At 39.4% G+C, this 17182-nt stretch overlaps 1 protein-coding gene across 2 annotated transcripts in view; it reads left to right on the top strand.

Moving 5' to 3' along the window:
* LOC149578856 (putative uncharacterized protein YDL057W) overlaps positions 1 to 17182 on the top strand; it is a 143535-nt gene that overhangs the window by 95589 nt on the left and 30764 nt on the right. For both annotated transcript variants that reach the window (XM_089832161.1, XM_089832170.1), the window contains one exon: positions 13086 to 13179. In XM_089832161.1, coding sequence (XP_089688287.1) covers positions 13086 to 13179 — 94 coding nt within the window. The remainder of the gene's footprint in view (positions 1 to 13085; positions 13180 to 17182) is intronic.

Below are 17182 nucleotides of genomic sequence, written 5' to 3'. Positions count from 1 at the left end.
ATGTTTCTATATTCTGTAGCCGACAGGGTGATGTCCGGCGGTGTTTCTGTATTCTGTAGCCGACGTCGTCAGTAAATAGTTTGTAGCAGATAGAATATTTGTGGCCAACGGACTCCTTCGGGAAGGTTCGGCAGTAGTATTTATATCCCGTCTGGGATCATTGTAAATCATCATTCATCTACTATTGCGAATATAATTCTGCTATTCGTGTTCATTGTCTGTATGCGTTCATTTTCTTTACCTGTACGGTAAACATTTGGCGCCGTTGCCTTATGAATCTGGAAGGTGGGAGGAATGAAGATTAATGCCAAATCAGCTTAACAAGGATCGAAATAAGGCGAAGGGAAAAGATGGAATCCGTATTGCGTAAGAGAATTTAATTCTGGCACAGCAAGCTGAACGTCGACGAAGATTTCAAAAGATTGCCGACGGAAACCGAAGCATGGAGGAATTGTTGGAGGAGACTCGGCAGCGGGTGGAATTGGTGGAAGAAGCACGGGAGGAATTCTTGAATTTGTGTTCGCCGAGGGAAGAAAATTCAGACGGAAGAGCATCAACTTGCACGGCTCGTAGTGCCGAGGGAGCACGAGCGTGGAGTGACCTCTTCGTCCGGGATAGACTTCCGCGGGAAACAACTTCAGAAGATCCTTCTTCTTCACCAAGGTTCGCAACTATCGAGACCTCCAGTGTGGGAGAGCAGTCCGCCGGTGTGGGAGAGTAGTCCGCTGGTGTGGGAGTGCAGACCGCCGGTGTGGGAGTGCAGACCGCCAGTGTGGGAGTGCAGACCTCCGGTGTGGGAGACCAGTCCGCCGGTGTGGGAGTGCAGACCGCCGGTGTGGGAGACTAGTCCGCTAGTGTGGGAGTGCAGATCGCCAGTGTGGGAGTGCAGACCTCCAGTGTGGGAGACCAGTCCGCCGGTGTGGGAGTGCAGACCGCCGGTGTGGGAGACCAGTCCGCCGGTGTGGGAGTACAGACTATCGGTGTGAGAGTGCAAACCGCCAGTGTGCGAGTGCAGACTGTCGGTGTGGGACTGCAGACCTCTGGTGCGGGAGTGCAGACCTCCAATGTTGTGATGGCGGGACCCAAAGAAAAGCTGCCAAAATTTGAAGGCGATGGTACAGTCGACCCCATCCGACATTGTAAGACATGTGAGACGATCTGGCGGGCAAATGGAATCACAAATGTCGACGAATGGGCCAGGTAATTTCCGGCAACCCTACGGGGTGTCACGATTGATTGGTTTTTGGATATGGATCCACAGAAGCTGGATACATGGGATAAGATTAAAAAGGAGTTTTTAGCGGAGTTTAAACTCTTGCGGGATGATAATGAAATCGTAGCGAAAATTTTCAATGCCAAGCAAGGGAAGCACGAAACTGTCCGTGTCTATGCCAGGAGATTAAAAGACTTAATAAACAAAATGGAAAGCAAGCCGGCGGACGGATTGCAGAAAAGGTGGTTTGTGGACGGCCTACGTTCACAGTTGCGGAGGAAAATGAAAATTGTGCCACCGTCATCATATGCTGATGCTTATAACAGAGCACTGGACCTTGAAAGTGCGCACAAGACAAAGAAGAAGAAAACTAGCTCCTCTGACTCTGATGACGACAAATCTGCTGGAGATGCTAGCAGGGACGACGAAGGTAGTAGCAAAAAGGTTCGTGCCTTACAGAAGGATATGGTTTGAATGATGGAGTTTAAAAATATGCAGAAAGAGCCAAAAGGTAGTGAACTGTGGTGCACGGAATGTAAGACCGATGTTCGTACTAAAGGATCGTGTCCGAAGAACCAATTCTGTGACATCTGTCAGATCATGGGACATTTGACAAAAGACTGCCCCTTTAACATGAAAACAAGAGGATCTCCGCAAGTGCTTCTCACACAGGAGGCTTCCTCATCAGGTGGTAACGGAAACACGAATGTCATGGGCGCTACATTTGGAGGATATAGGAATAATCGGCGTGGACAGAATAACAACAATAACAATACCACTACAAGCAGAAGCCGGATCCAGTATGATGCAAACGGACGACCGATTATTCAGTGTCGAGCATGTAACTTGTGGGGGCATTTTGCGCAGGAATGTCCAACAGCAAATACACCTCAACTATTGTGCCGATGGTGCGGACCCGACGATCACAACGACTCAAAATGTGCAAAATCCGGAGTGAACTTGATCACTGTTGGAGCGGAGGAGGAAGAAGTTCTGGCAATTACGCGGCAACAAGCAAAAGAATACCCGGACCCCGCCGAAGAAAAAAAGAAATTTGTGGCAACACGGGCAGAGGTTGGAAAAGTATCTCAATCAGTAACACCTCCGGACACCACCGGCACTTCAGCAAGGAATTCCGCAGAACAAAACATAGTACGACAAATTTTGCAAACGGAGGTGCAAGTAAAGGTAAGTGATTTGCTTCTCACCATGCCCCAACTTCGATTTGCTCTTTCAAATATGGCAGGAGAATCAAGCCTCGAGAAGGAAAAGTCATCGGGAGAACCGAGTCGACGAAAAGAAAAGGAAATTGTTATGGGAGGAGAAGATCACATGTTGCTGGCGCTGACATCCGGACGGCACCTGGCAGTCGTTGAGATGGGGATTTTCGGAAATGTTTTGACGGACACAATTGTCGACGGAGGGTCCGACGTGAATGTGTTGCCGGAGGATACTTGGAAGAAGTTGGGAAAGCCGACATTGTGGCCACCTGCATTTCAGTTGCTCACGGCAGACCAACATGGAATCAAACTGTTGGGAATCTTGAAAGCGCAACCGGTAACAATTGTTACACAACCATTTTTATTGGATTTTGTGGACATTCCATTAAAAAGAAAAGGATATGATGCTATTCTGGGACGGGATTGGTTGGTGCAAGAAAAAGTAAAACATGATTGGAAACGAAATACCCTATCAATGGAGCGCGGAGGCAAAAGATTCACAATTGACCTGCATACACAAATGGTCGGTGAGGAGGCAGCATCGTCAGATTCAGAAAGTGACAGCAAAAGTGACGACGAAGCAAAGAGGAGAATGGAACCAGATGAAGGAGTATTAAGACTTGACAAAGGATCGAATGATGACGACCTGGACTCGGTGAATGGTTTGTTCCACTGGCAGATAGAAGACTACGAACTGTTTCCGAGTTGCAATATGTTAACGGTCGACGAACGTGACAAAACACAGAAAAATGAATGTCCGGAGGAATGCAGGGAAGTGGAAGAAGGAAAAGCTGCCATGGCTGAAGCTGAGGGGAAGAATATACAATCTGAACACAGAAAAACGAAAGATCCCACTATCTAGTACATGGTGAATGGACTGCGCAGAAAGAAAAGTTTACACCGCAGCATAAAATTAGTGGAAGGGCACCGACAGCAAGGAAATAATCCAGTTGCGCGACGATCGCAGGCACAGTGGGCGACGAAGGTGGCACAGAACAGACGTAAGGCATACAACGGTCGGAATGAAATCAAAGTGGAAAAGTTTAAGGCCAGATGGGTTGGACCATATCAGATTCGGAAGGTCGGTGACAATGGAGCGATCAGATTATCAACTTTGGACGGGCAAAAGGTACCTTCGGTAGTCAACGGATCCAAATTCAAAATATATGATGCCAGGAAGACTCCATCGCTATCACAGAATGGCCAGCTGACTTCGTCGTCGTTGCCGAATGGCGACGGTCAGAGGCAAAATTGAGGTACTGTTCTTTTAAAAAAAAAACAAAAAAGAAAACAAAGGAAAAAAAATTTAAAAAATTTAAAAAAAAAAAAAGCAAGTAGAGGGTTGTCCGTAGGCTCTCCTCGCGGATTGTGCTCCACGGGCAAGATGTTCCACGGACACCTGTCCGCAAGCATTGTCCCCGCAGACACCTGTCCCGCGGGCAGTGTCCCCCTGGACTGTGCTCCACGGGTAGATGTCCCGCGGGCAATGTCCCCGCGGACACCTGTCCCGCAGACTGTGCTCCGCGGGCAGATGTCCCACGGACTGTGCTCCACGGGCAGGATGTCCCATGGACACCTGTCCCCCGGGCATTGTCCCCGCGGACTTCTTCCGCTTGATGTCCCCACGGACTTCATTCTGCGGAGACCCCTTTTCTTCTCTCCACGGGTTTGTCCTCGGTCCGTTGCAAACTCTCCTCCACGGGCTTATAACTCTTTTTTGCGGGCATACAACAGGGTTTCCTTGCATACTTTGTGCCTTCGGTAATAATCCTTAGCAGCAGTGACATCCGTTGTGCAATGGTCGACTTGGCATGATGGATACGAGGTGACGGCGGACTTAGATCTCCACCGCTTGGTGTTCCTTGAAAGGCTTGTCTGTATATTGGTTTTCATTGTTGGAGGAGACGTTTCACCGGAAGTTTGTTGGAGTTCTGTTTCTCATTGAGTTCGTGTAGAAGATGGGTGTGAGTGTTTTTTTTAGCAAGCCAAAAAAAAAAACGACTACAGATTCAAGTTGTTCAGAATAAGTTACAGATGGTGCCAAAGGGAAGGGGACGCATCAGTGGTTGCCAGAAATAGTGTAGAATTGACAGAAAATGACAGAAATGGTGTGTTCCGTGCATTTCTGTGTGGGTTGCGAAGTGCTAATTTGGTCTTGACGGCGAGGGGCGCTACCTCTCGACCTCGCCCTGTACCCGGGGCGCTGCCCCTCGACCCCGCAGGGGGCAACCCCCAGTCGTGGCAAATATCAGTCGTGGGAGTCTGATCAGTGGAGAAGAGTTGAAGTTGTTGCAGGCATGGACTATCTGTGTACCAGAGGCACTTGGAGTCGGTGTTGGCTGGGAGGCTGTCTTGGTGGATGCGTAGAGAGCTCGGGAGGAGCTAGTCATCCAGTTGGAGGCAGTGCAGCGACACTTGGCTCAGGGTACCATGGAATTGAAAACAGAGAAAGCAGCACAGGTGGCGATCAAGGTCAGCTTGAGGAGACAGTATTGTGTTAGTAGAGGCTATAGATGTAACGGGATGAATGTGGAAGTGATGTGACAGAAGCAGATTTTTCTTGTTGTAGTCACTCTGATGATATATTTTGTTTGTTAATTTGTCTCAGATATGTTGTAATTGTCGTCCGGAGACGACTTTTCTTTTTGGGGGGGATGGTGTTAGCCGACTGGATGGTTCCGGCGGTGTTTCTGTAGCCGACGGAATGATGTCCGGCGGTGTTTCTGTAGCCGACGGAATCATGTCCGGCGGTGTTTCTGTAGCCGACGGAATGATGTCCGGCGGTGTTTCTGTATTCTGTAGCCGACGGGGTGATGTTCGGCAGTGTTTCTGTATTCTGTAGCCGACGTCGTCAGTAAATAGTTTGTAGCGGATAGAATATTTGTGGCCGACAGACTCCTTCGGGAAGGTTCGGCAGTAGTATTTATATCCCGTCTGGGATCATTGTAAATCATCATTCATCTACTATTGCGAATATAATTCTGCTATTCGTGTTCATTGTCTGTATGCGTTCATTTTCTTTACCTGTACGGTAAACAACATGGTCTATGCTTCACTTGCAAAAGTTATCAGGGTCTTAACCACCAATGCATAGAAAACGAGTTAAAGAAGCTTGAGGAAGACCTCATTTTGACACATGAATGCATTGAAGAAGTAGCCACAAAGGAGGTTTGTACACACACATATTTACCTTGCAGCCGTGGGCAGAAACCATGGCACATGATACACTCCTCTCCTATTAAGATGCCGCTTGAAGCAGTGCTTGGCAATGGATAGGTAGCAAAGGATGAAGTTTTGGTTGAGTCTCTTGAGGATACTATAGATAGTTATGTTGTAGCTCCTAATTTTCTGTATTAATGACTGCAGTCATAATGTTGAGCTTACTCATGACATAACAGCTACTCGTCGTTAAGGTGTTGGATGTATGGTGTCCCATAACATTGACACTTAAGAATTGGGTGTAAAAAATGAATTATGTGATGCGGATTCAAGTTACTGCAAGTCCGATTTTGCAAATTAGATCTTATAAGATTTACTTGTTGATGATAAAGCTGGAATTTCTAAGGCAGATGTATGGCAAAAGTACTTTAGTCCTTTTGAAGATGAAGAATACGTAGAACAAGAGGGTGATGGGCCTAAACAAAATGCTGAAAATAACTTTCATGTTTTCGATAATCCACGTTTTGAGATAGATGCTGAGATATCCTATGTTAAACCACTTTTTGAAGTAGAGTTGTTGGATGATCATGTTGAGTGACATTCATATGAGGTAGGGGTCCCATATGAAACCAATGAGGGTTTTGAGCTCCCTGAATTTTTTTATCAGCAATTGCTAATGAATGTTTTGATCATTCTATAGATGCCAATTCAGTTTATGTGCTAGGTTTTTCAATTCATGGATCACCCAAGTCTGATTTACAGGATCAGAGGCATGAGCCATCTACTAATTCCATTGATGGGTTAGTGGGAGTGATGAGGAGTGCATTGCCCAAGACTATGACGGTCAACCATTGACGAAGGTTGATGCATTTTATCTTGACTCCATAGTAAGTAGTGCTCATCTCTTCTCCTTTGGTCCACAAAAAAAGGGTTTGATGATGTTTCGGTATAGAGTGGCTCAAGGTTTATACCGTCCATTGTGGGATAGAGAGTTTGCACCTTTAGAAGATAGAATTGAAGGTTGCAAGTACCAGACTTTGTTGTTAGCAAGAGATTACTTGCAAGGACAACAATCAGTTATCCCTCATGTTGTCATGTATCCAACAGGGTTTGCTACTTCTGAATTACAAAGATTTCATACTGATACATGGTTACAAGGTGTTTGCGATGTTAGTAGGCATGATAGTTAGGTTAGCTATCACATCCATGCGGCTTTACTAGGACATTGAGAGATGTGGTGTAGATGATGCTTCTATATGTTCTTATCTCTGCATGATAGGTGGATGTGAGCTAAGACCAGCTAAGACATGTAATTGGGAAACAAGTTATAATTGCAAGTGACCTTTTCACCTGTAACGTAATTTCACATAATCTAATGACAAGTTAAGTGCATTAGGACTTGTAGTTTGAGTAAGTAAAAATTAATTAGGCAATAGGTCAAAGTTTGTTGGGTCTCTCCCGCCTTTCTCTCTCAGCCCCTCACCTACATATAGGAGGGAAACTCATTGTAGTTTTTATCTATTGGCAATACAAGAAAATTCTGGCAATTTGTATATGAACCCTAAGAGTTTCAGCTTGGATGTAAATTAAATTGCTGTTAATATAATAGACAAGTTGGTCTGAGACTTTGTGCTAATCCAAACAGTGATGTGACGATATTTTCTTGAGTTGATTGTGAGTTTTGGTGCTTTGTTCAAAAGGGATTTGAACTCAATTTTGCAGACTTTGAGCTGCATTTTATGTTCAGAGTTATAGTTTGTTTCTAAGTTTCGTCTTGCAGACATTGAGTTGCTTGTCAAATTTGAAGCTATTATAGTACACACAAACAAGGAGGTAACTTATAGACTTTGTGCTGATTTTACTTTCCCAGTTTGTGCATTCAAGGCTGAGTTGCACATGTGCTTCATTGTTGTTCTCAAAATCTCGCAAGAAGCTGCAAAATGACTTTGAGCTTTCATGAGTTTCTTTTTTACATATAATACTGGTATGCTGAAGATCATTCTTACATCTAATTTTATGTTTATCGGAATTATTGCTCCAAAAGATACTTTGTAAGTGAAATACAGTATTTCTTAAAGATTGTATTATAATAGTATACATCTATTTTGAAATAAGTAGTTACGTGTAGTGTTGATTCCAGTAGCAATAAGAGGATGGAGCCTTCCTTGAGAAGCAGGAGAGACTGTCTCACATGCTGTGGCTGGAACTACTATCTTGCAATTGATTATAAAAGTTGTTGGTTGCAAAATATCCGCAATTTTGTAAGTTTTGGTTACAATGACTTACAAAATTTCCACCCTACTAACTGTTGGTTAGACATCCATTTTTGTGAATTCATGGTTGCTCGTGCTATAGGAGTTGGTTGTAAATATAAGGGACACTTCATAGTTCTCTTTTGAGGCCTCCTGAGGAGTGAACTTTCTTTGCAATGGAGATTGCTTGGGGACAAGCAATTTCGGGGATGGTGGACTCTAATGTCCCCTTTTTGTAATGTCCCCCTTATTAGGGTTAGTTTGGGACAATAATGATTGCAAAGAAATTGGTAAGTTCATAATAATTATAATTGAATATTGTGTATCTTTAATAAACTGTCTAATTTGAAATGATTAACATTCATATTAAATATTCTCTATCAAGTTATTGGATCACACTATGACATTCATAATGAGTGCCCTCCACCAAGTTATACTTGGATCATTCCATGAAATTCAACATGAATGCCCTCCACCAAGTGCACTTGGATCATATCATGACATTCATAATGAACGTCCTCCACCAAGCTATGCTTGGATTGTATGCTGACATTCACAACGAATGCCCTCCACCAAGCTATACTTAGATCATATCATGACATTTGTAACAAATGTCCTCCACCAAATATTATTTGGATCATAAAGATTATATTCATTTAATATTCCAAATATCTATTATGATCTAAAACATTAAATTAATTATTTATTCCATAAAACTATATTGATATCTACTAATATATTAGTTACTCTTATAATATCAAATCATTAATTATCATTGTTTCAATTAAAATCATATTTCTAATATTAATAAGATTCAAACTTGAATATTTTTTATAATTTTCTATGTATAAATATGTTCATATACATAAATATATAATAATATGGAAAAATGTTATATAACAAATATATCTAACATATAAAACAACTTTTGTACTCAATAAAATATCTTACCTTTATCTTACATACCTCCCAAGTTCTACCCCCTATGATTTTGGGATTGATTGTTCCTTCTTTCATTTTCGATGGCCTATGATATATGACTTCTTTAAAATGTGTTTTTCCTTGAATAATTTCCATTCTTTTCCATCGGGGAGATCTGATATTTACTTCCAAGCCACTTGCCTTATTTAATCATAATCGCTAAGAGACGTGATGTGTGGGGGTGTCGGAAGTATGACCCTGAGTTAGGGTAGTAATTCATTATTACTTTACTATTTATTTCTTGCATTTTTAGTGTTTTTTTTGTATTTTATATATTCAATCAATACATAATATTTATTTATCGATAGTTATTTAAAATAATATTGTTTTTACTATATAATTTATAACATAATTAATATATATTACTTTATTCTTAATAATTTAGTCATTTCATTGTATATTTCTATTAGCTACATCGATTGAATATTTAATGGTAGATTTCATCATTAGAGGGGGATATTACACTTTTTCATGAGCATCAAAGCTTGAGGGATTAGCCTAGCATTTGACCCTGTAGGCTAGTATGGTGGATTAGAGGGTCTAGTTTGGGCAATCTAGAGCTCTTCAGGTGGCAAATGGCAATGTTGCCCCCTCCGGATTGTTGGTATATTTTGATGCTAGTCTATTCAAAGGTTCTTGTTTCCATATAGTAAGTTAGTGGTTGTTGGAGAGGGACCCTTACTATTTTTAGTACCCGAGTTCAAACGGAATTGAGAGATAATGACTAATGATGAAATTCTAATGGTATAATTAATTTAAAGTAATACTTTAATAATAACTAATTATTAAATGCATATCATTGATAAATTAAGTGGACTTTTGAAAAAAAAAGGGAGTTGTGAAGGATTAATGAAGTATACTTTATATTTTAATATTGTGAGCCAAAAGGGAGGGAAAAGAAATGAAATTAAAGTAAATTAAAGTAGATGAAGAAAAATGCAAAATTAAACATTATAAAAGGGCATTTAGTTCTCATTTCATTCATTCTGGAATCATTTCAACATTTGCCTATTCCGAAGAAGCATTGGCTTTGAAGAAGAAACCTAGGGTTTTTCTGTAGATTCAATCTTGGAGAGCGTAGCCTCTCTTTGATTATGCAAACACTGATGGCTTAATTCAAAGGTCACATCTACGCTTTATTTATGAAGTTCAGAAATTTATAAGGGTTTCATTGGAGATTAGAATATTAAAAAGCTAATCATTTACATATAAAACTTTGTGCTTCTGCTACAGTGGCCGTAAATAGTGATTTTGCTACAGTAGTCGTGAATAGTGATTGTGCTATAGAAGCCATGAATAGTGATTGTCCTATAGAAGCTGTGAATAGTGATTTTTCTACAATACCCATGAATAGTGAAATTGCTACAGTACCCCCAAGGTCCTGAGTCATATGAGATTGGGAATTATGAGCCACACTTGTTATGTGTGGCTTTTATGGAGAATTGAATTATTTAGTACTGCTCAGTCTATGTCCAGGTTCATCATATTGCATTTGTTCAGCATTAGGTGTTATAGTTATTACTTCAGTTGTAATCAGATTTATGAATGCATGTAACTCAGAAGTTTAAATGACAGTGTTGTTTACTCTCATATCAGCCTTCTTAGCATGTATGTCAAGTGTTTGTTATAATTTCCAGTTGCTATAAGTGCATGTTGGATCAGCTTGGATGCATGAAAATTGTTTGACAATATTCCAACTAGCTTTACAAGTTAATTTCGGTCACATATGTGCATGTGAAAGGTCAAGAACAATTAGCACATCATTTCTCTTACATTAATAATCCATCTTGCATTGTTAGAACCATAGATGTGAGTATCGCCGATTAATCGGCGATACGAGATAAAATCGCGATTTTTTGGGGCCGGCGATTTAGTCGCCCCAAAAATCGCGATTTTTTTTTGCAGATTTTTTCCAAAAAATCGCAGATTAATCGCCTAAAAAATCGCCTAAAAATCGCGATTTTTTTGCAAAAAATCGCTCGCGCCCGGCAGTCACATAAAGTGACGAAAAAACATGTTTTTTTCATTATGTTTTTACATTGCTTAGGGTGTTTTGGAGAGGAGAGGATAGAGAAGGAGTTCTTGGCAAGAAATAGGCAGAATCAAGTGCATTTGGAGGCCTTTTGATTCGATTTCTTCGTTACTAGGTAAGTGATTTGAATCTTTGTTTTTTGTTTTTGCAAGAGATTGTATTTTTTTTTCTTGCATGTAAATGGATAAAAATACATTCCTAATTAGTTAGGAATGCATTTGATGAATGTAAGCAAGATTAAATGCATTCATTTGCATTTTTTTCCATTCTAGATCGAATTTATGCTAAAAATTTGCCCTTTCTAAAAAAATTTGAAACCCTAGCAGCTAGTTTGTTTGAATGTTATTTGGATTTCAATTTATTGGTGCTGTTATTGGAATGTTGCTTGAATTCTTTGTTTAACTGTTAATTTTGATCTTGTTATAATTTATTTATAGTTTTTTTTAAAAATTTGTATGTGTAGGCAGCCCGCAGCAGTTTTAAATGGCAGACAAATGGCCATTGACTCCATGCCCCTCAGGCTACATTGGCACCAGGCCAAAGAATGCGAGAGATCAAGCATGGAAATATGCCTATGAAGCACCTGATGAACCAACCAAAGTGATTTGCATTCGATGTGAAAAAGTAATATCCGGGGGCATTTACCGGTTCAAATATCACATCGCAGGGATCTCAAAACATGATACAAATCCTTGTGAGAATACAACAGAAGAAATAAAAAGGTTTGCAAATGCCTTGCTCGCAGCTGGAGAGCAAAAAAAATTGCAAAGAGAGCGGAATAAATTGCATGTCATGGCAGCCATAGCAGAGACCCAGGGCAGTTTCGTTGTCCCAAAAGAGGATGAATGACATGGTCTATGTGCAATATAATCTTAAATTGCGCATGAAAAAGGCGCAACAAGATCCGCCTAGGCCAATCGATTTGGATGAGATAGATCCTTATTATGATTGGACGGCACAAGAGCAGGCTCCCTTATTTACACAGGAGGACATCTCCAATTTGGAGAGGGAGGCCGCGGAGGAGGCTGCGAAGGAGGAAGGGGGTGGAACTGGATATGACATCGATTTGGATGACATCGAGGAGGGCGATGATGAGGATGATGACATTGAGCTTACTGCAGAGGACCTTGACATCTTGCGCGCAGCGAATGTGGAGATACCGACATCTAGTTCTATAGCTACACCATCTCCTGCATTGGCACAGACACAGACACGGGCACAAACCCTGCGGGGTTCTAGTTCTAGAGCTTTACCCTCTCCCGCACTTGCTAGTAAAGTGACTGGGAAGAGGAAGATGTAGTCCTGTATTTGACATTTGTACTTATTTGTAGTCATGTTGATGTGCTTATTTGAACTCTTTACATTTGACACTTTATTTATGAGAATACTTCTCATGTGTTGTGAACTTGTTAGTTGTTAGTAATTTACAACTTGTCACTACTTACTTGTTAGTAATTTACCAATTAATAACTCTTTTTGCATTGATATATATCTAAACATGATTGTTTCTTATGTATTGTTAGTAATTAAGTCATTAGATGCAAAAAAACATTGAATTCTATAAAAAAATCGCATTTTTTTATTAAAATTTAGTGGTTTTTTAGTTCCCGATTTTTTCCCCGATTTTTCCCGATTAAACTTTTTCAGGCCTAGGCGATTAATCTCCTCAGGCGATTTTTACATCTATGGTTAGAACCATTCAGAAAAAATAAAATAAAAATCATTTGCAGAATACAAACTCATAGCAAGGTAAACTGGTCATAACCAGCAAAATTAGACATTATGTGCCAAATGTTCAGCAATATTCCTTGAGCCTCTAATCAGCAGTTTGACGTCAGAACTAGCAAGGGATAATTACAGAAAATAATTTGTCCCTGCAACCATTGGCTTCAAGCTTCTTCTTGATAATTTATCTAGTAGAGAGACCCAGGTTGCCAGAAAACTATTTTCCTATCTAGTTGAATCCACCAAAAACTCCCGTCATTTATTATACTGTGAACTATCTCGCAGAAGCAACATCCCATTTACTTATCAATGCTTGGCCGAACATGTAGACTACTCATATCATGATTTTCTGAAAGAGCATTTTCTATCAAAATACTGTCTGGTCATTTTAATGCTATCCATTCCTTTTTCCTTTTTAAGGGCATGCTAGAGTCAACAATATGAGCTATAACAAACATATGTTGAGTAAATGATGGTGCTCCTAATCCTTTTTTCCTTCATAGGGAACATGTTATATCGTGTGACAAAAGAGAGTTTGATGGATCGGCTTCGTACTGATATGAAAGCAGCAGCTCTGTCTATTGGTAAAGATTGCAGGTAGATTGTATCACATATTTTATCATGCTACTTTTATTAACTTGATTTAACAATGTGCAAAGTGAAGATCCATGTAATAATTGTAAATATATGTATGGTCACATTGTTTTAATCTCTATAGCTCCAAACTATAATATTTTCACATCCAAACCGCTTCTATTTGATGGTAATTAGATTGAAACCAAGTTTCATTGATCATGTCACCGTGCATACAAGTCTGTTATAATTGTTGGTTTGAAAATCTTTCAAATGATGCACATTATCTATTTGAAAGCATTGTTTATATTCAATAAAATAAAATATGTAGCTCTATTATCTATAGGAGGATTAAATTTTAGTATAGCCACACTAGAGTTGGTGATTATAGGCCATCCACTATTTTGGATATATTAGGCCACCCATGGCTACACAATGGTAGACGAGTTACAATTTTATCTCTTTCATCAGCACTTTAACACATAGCCACCTGATTTATTTCATCATATGAACTCATGGGAGCATGGTATGAATTCTACAGCTAATACACAAGGATTTGCAAAATGGAATAACTTAACTTCGTATTCACTAAAATTAAAGATATGGCACATGAGAAAGTATTGGATTCTTTACAGAGGAATGTGTAACCTCCTCTTCTACCTGTTGCCACCTTTAGTAACTAAAGCTATCCAATAAAGAGGAACTGTGATATCGAAGTGTGCTATATATGTTAATAGTTATGAATTTTACTAGACATTTACACTGACATACAGGGCAACTTATAATAGAAGTAAATTGCCCGCAGTTTGTACCGTTTTGGAAATTCCCACATAAATTTGGACTAGCATAGTTGTTTGGCTTGCAAAGGTAAGCTTCTTTTTATGCCTAAGAGATGTGTTGTATTTATTTAATTTGGGTTATCCTAGTCCTGGTCGTTCTCTAAATTATTGTCTTTCAAAACAGAAAAGCAAGTGGAGCCTCTAATGGAATCTTCATTAGCAAGGCTCTTTAATGATTTTGATATCTGCTTTCATAATAATGAGTTGACTTTATAATATATCATTGGTAGAGTGCACTTATTGATTGAGTGTTAATTACTCATCACCCTCAACATGGCCCCTGCTTTATTATAAAGTCAATTTATAACTTTAAAATATAACTTAAATAATTAAACATTATTAGAGGCCTTTAAAATATTAATATCTCATAAAGTACTCATTATTTTGATGAGCTGTTTGAACAAGGGAGTCAATTACTGCATGCCTGTCCACATGATTGCCTTACTAAAAATAGATAGGTCCCATCTTTATCAATCTCAAACTTAATAGAAATAGTAAATATATGAAACTGAGCCCAAACAAAGTCCAATCTGAGGCAAAGGAAGGTGAAATTGGAACATACTGAATTCTGGTGAAGACAAAAACCTTCATTAACCAAGCCTCTGCCTCTGCCTTAGAAGAGCCTCTATCCACAATAATTAGCCTATGAGGGACACAATACTAGGCGGATCTCTCAAATTTTGATGCTCACAGAAATGGGGACATTACAAAAATGTGTCCAGAAACAACGGAAAACCTATGAAGAACTGATCAAGTGGATTTCAGAGATGTAGAGGCATTTCAACATTGAATCTATTGAAAATGACAAGAAAGTGAAGTTCACCCATAGCAAGTTACGAGGACATGCATCCCTCGGTGAGAACATCTACAAACATAGATGAAAACAGAGGCAAGACAAGATTAAATCATGGGATAGAATAATGATCAAGCTAAAGGCCGAGTCTGTTTAAAACATCACAAAGCCTGAAACAAAAATGATCCAATGTAAAAGAATATAAAGAAGACTTCCATAGATTAAGGCAAGAATGATGATGTTGAGAAAGTGTCAAGGTATGTGAATGGTTTAGAGTTATCTATTCAAGTTGAGAGTAGCATGGTCAAGGTGCAAATTGTTGAAGAAGCCTACGAAAATGTCTTGAAGGCAAAGGAGAAACTGACCAAGAAACAGTAGAGTAACCTAAGAGGTAAAAGAAGGTTCTCAAGTGGAAGAGGACAATCTAGTGGTGGAAGAGGATGCAGAGATAAACAAGAAGCCAACACCCCCCAAACAAGTTCCTACACTTGAGAAACTGTGTGAGGTAGAAATCATTGATCAAGAGAGAACAAAATTTTCTCAAAAGAAGAGGCAAGGAATTCAATGGTGCATGTTGCGAATGTGGAGAAATTGGATATAGGACATTAAAATGTCCTTAGATACAATCTAGCATTAGTAAAGGCAAGGAGGCCAAAATTTGTGTGCCCAAAGCAAAGGAAGAAAGTGTACACTCAGCCAAGCATGAAGAAGATTTGGAAGATGGAGAGTCCTTAATGTTAGATGAATTCAATTAAATCAGAAAAGGAGAAAGAATAATCAACACAAAGGAGAAGTTTGTTCAGAATAAAATGAAATCAGGAGGTAAATGTTGTTCAGTCATCATTGATAGGGCATTGCTAACAATTGGGTGTCAAAGGAAATGGTGAAGTAGCTGAGAAGGATGAAACATCGTGGTCCCTAAAAGGTTTCTTGGCTGCAAAGGGAATACCGATTATGAATACGTGAATAGTGCCTAGTAAATTTTCATATACAATATGATAAGAAAGCCATTGGTGAGCCTAACTGCTCTAAGGTAACAAAGAACAAGGAGTATACCTTGAATCCCATGAAGGATAAGGATGAGGAAGTAGAAAAGAGTCCCAAGATTACTTGGTGACTTGGAAACAAATTTTTGAAAGACTTGAAGAAGGAGAAGGCATGCTATGATTTTATTCCTAAGCATGTAGAGGGTAGGACAATAGAGAGGACAATGGAGAAGGAAGAGCTTCCCATGGAGGAACATGAGATTTTAGATTAAATTTCAAGCAAACTAATGGAGTTAGTTGATGCATTGACACTGATGAGGAGCATCATTCATTGTACGAATATGATGCTAGGGATTAAATTACCAAATAAAGCACAATTAAAAAGGACTTCAATGGAGAGTTAGTAGATAAACACCAAAAGTATAGGAGTTGCTATAGAAGGGTTTAATTAGAGAAAGTTTAAGCCCATGTGTTGTGCCTATAGTATTCGCACCAAATAAGGATGGAGAATTCACAAATTCAAAGCCATCAACAAGATAACTAAATGTATATGGTCAGAATTTTAGTTATTAAATGCAAACAAACATAAAACAATGCACAAAGCTAACAAATCCTAATCATACTTTCGATTGAGTGGAAAGGAAGAACTCTACTGCATTGATTTTCTATTTTGATGGTTTTATGTGGGTATTTTTTCTCCAAACATATCTATATTTATCCCTAAATGATTCTAAATGCTAGATGGATTGAATGATAATGCTAATATGCAATCTAGATTGAAAACTAGATGAAAACTAATGGATTTGTATGCAAAAACTAAACTAAATATGTAAACTAAACATGGTATAGCCTTAAACTGTGAAATGAAATGCTATATGAATGCTAAGCTTGCAACTAGAAGCACTAAAAACTCTAGAATTATTTTAGCATGATAACAATGTGATTGGGGAATGGTAAAAAATGCATGGGGAGAGGCTCCTATTTATAGGTTTTAGAGGGAAATGGATAGTTGGGATTCAAAGTTAAAATGAAGGGCTAGGATGAATTAGGATTGATGATGTGGAGGGCATGTAGAAGCCATGTAGGTAAGAAAAGTTGGCCATGCAAGAGGGATATGTTGTTCACACGTGTGAGAAAACTTGGAAGGGATAGGTCATAAATGGCAAGTGGGCAACAGGAGTGGCTCAAGGTGACCACACATGTATGAGTGGCTCAAGAAGATTTTGGGGACAAATGTGTAAGAGGTAAGTGGCTCATTATGGAAGTTTGGTGTTTCAGATTTGGGGGATGCCCTCACACACGAGAGACAATTTTTAGTTGAGTAGAAATTTTAAGTATTGTAGGAATTAGGAAATTAGTTTAATTAATCCAAGATTAATTCATGGGTAGATTCTAGGGTCACATGATGG

The sequence above is a fragment of the Cupressus sempervirens genome, chromosome 1 (assembly GCF_028749045.1).
Source record: "Cupressus sempervirens isolate cs-2001-9-10 chromosome 1, ASM2874904v1, whole genome shotgun sequence".
NCBI lineage: Eukaryota > Viridiplantae > Streptophyta > Pinopsida > Cupressales > Cupressaceae > Cupressus > Cupressus sempervirens.
This window is presented reverse-complemented; position numbering and strand designations above follow the sequence as displayed.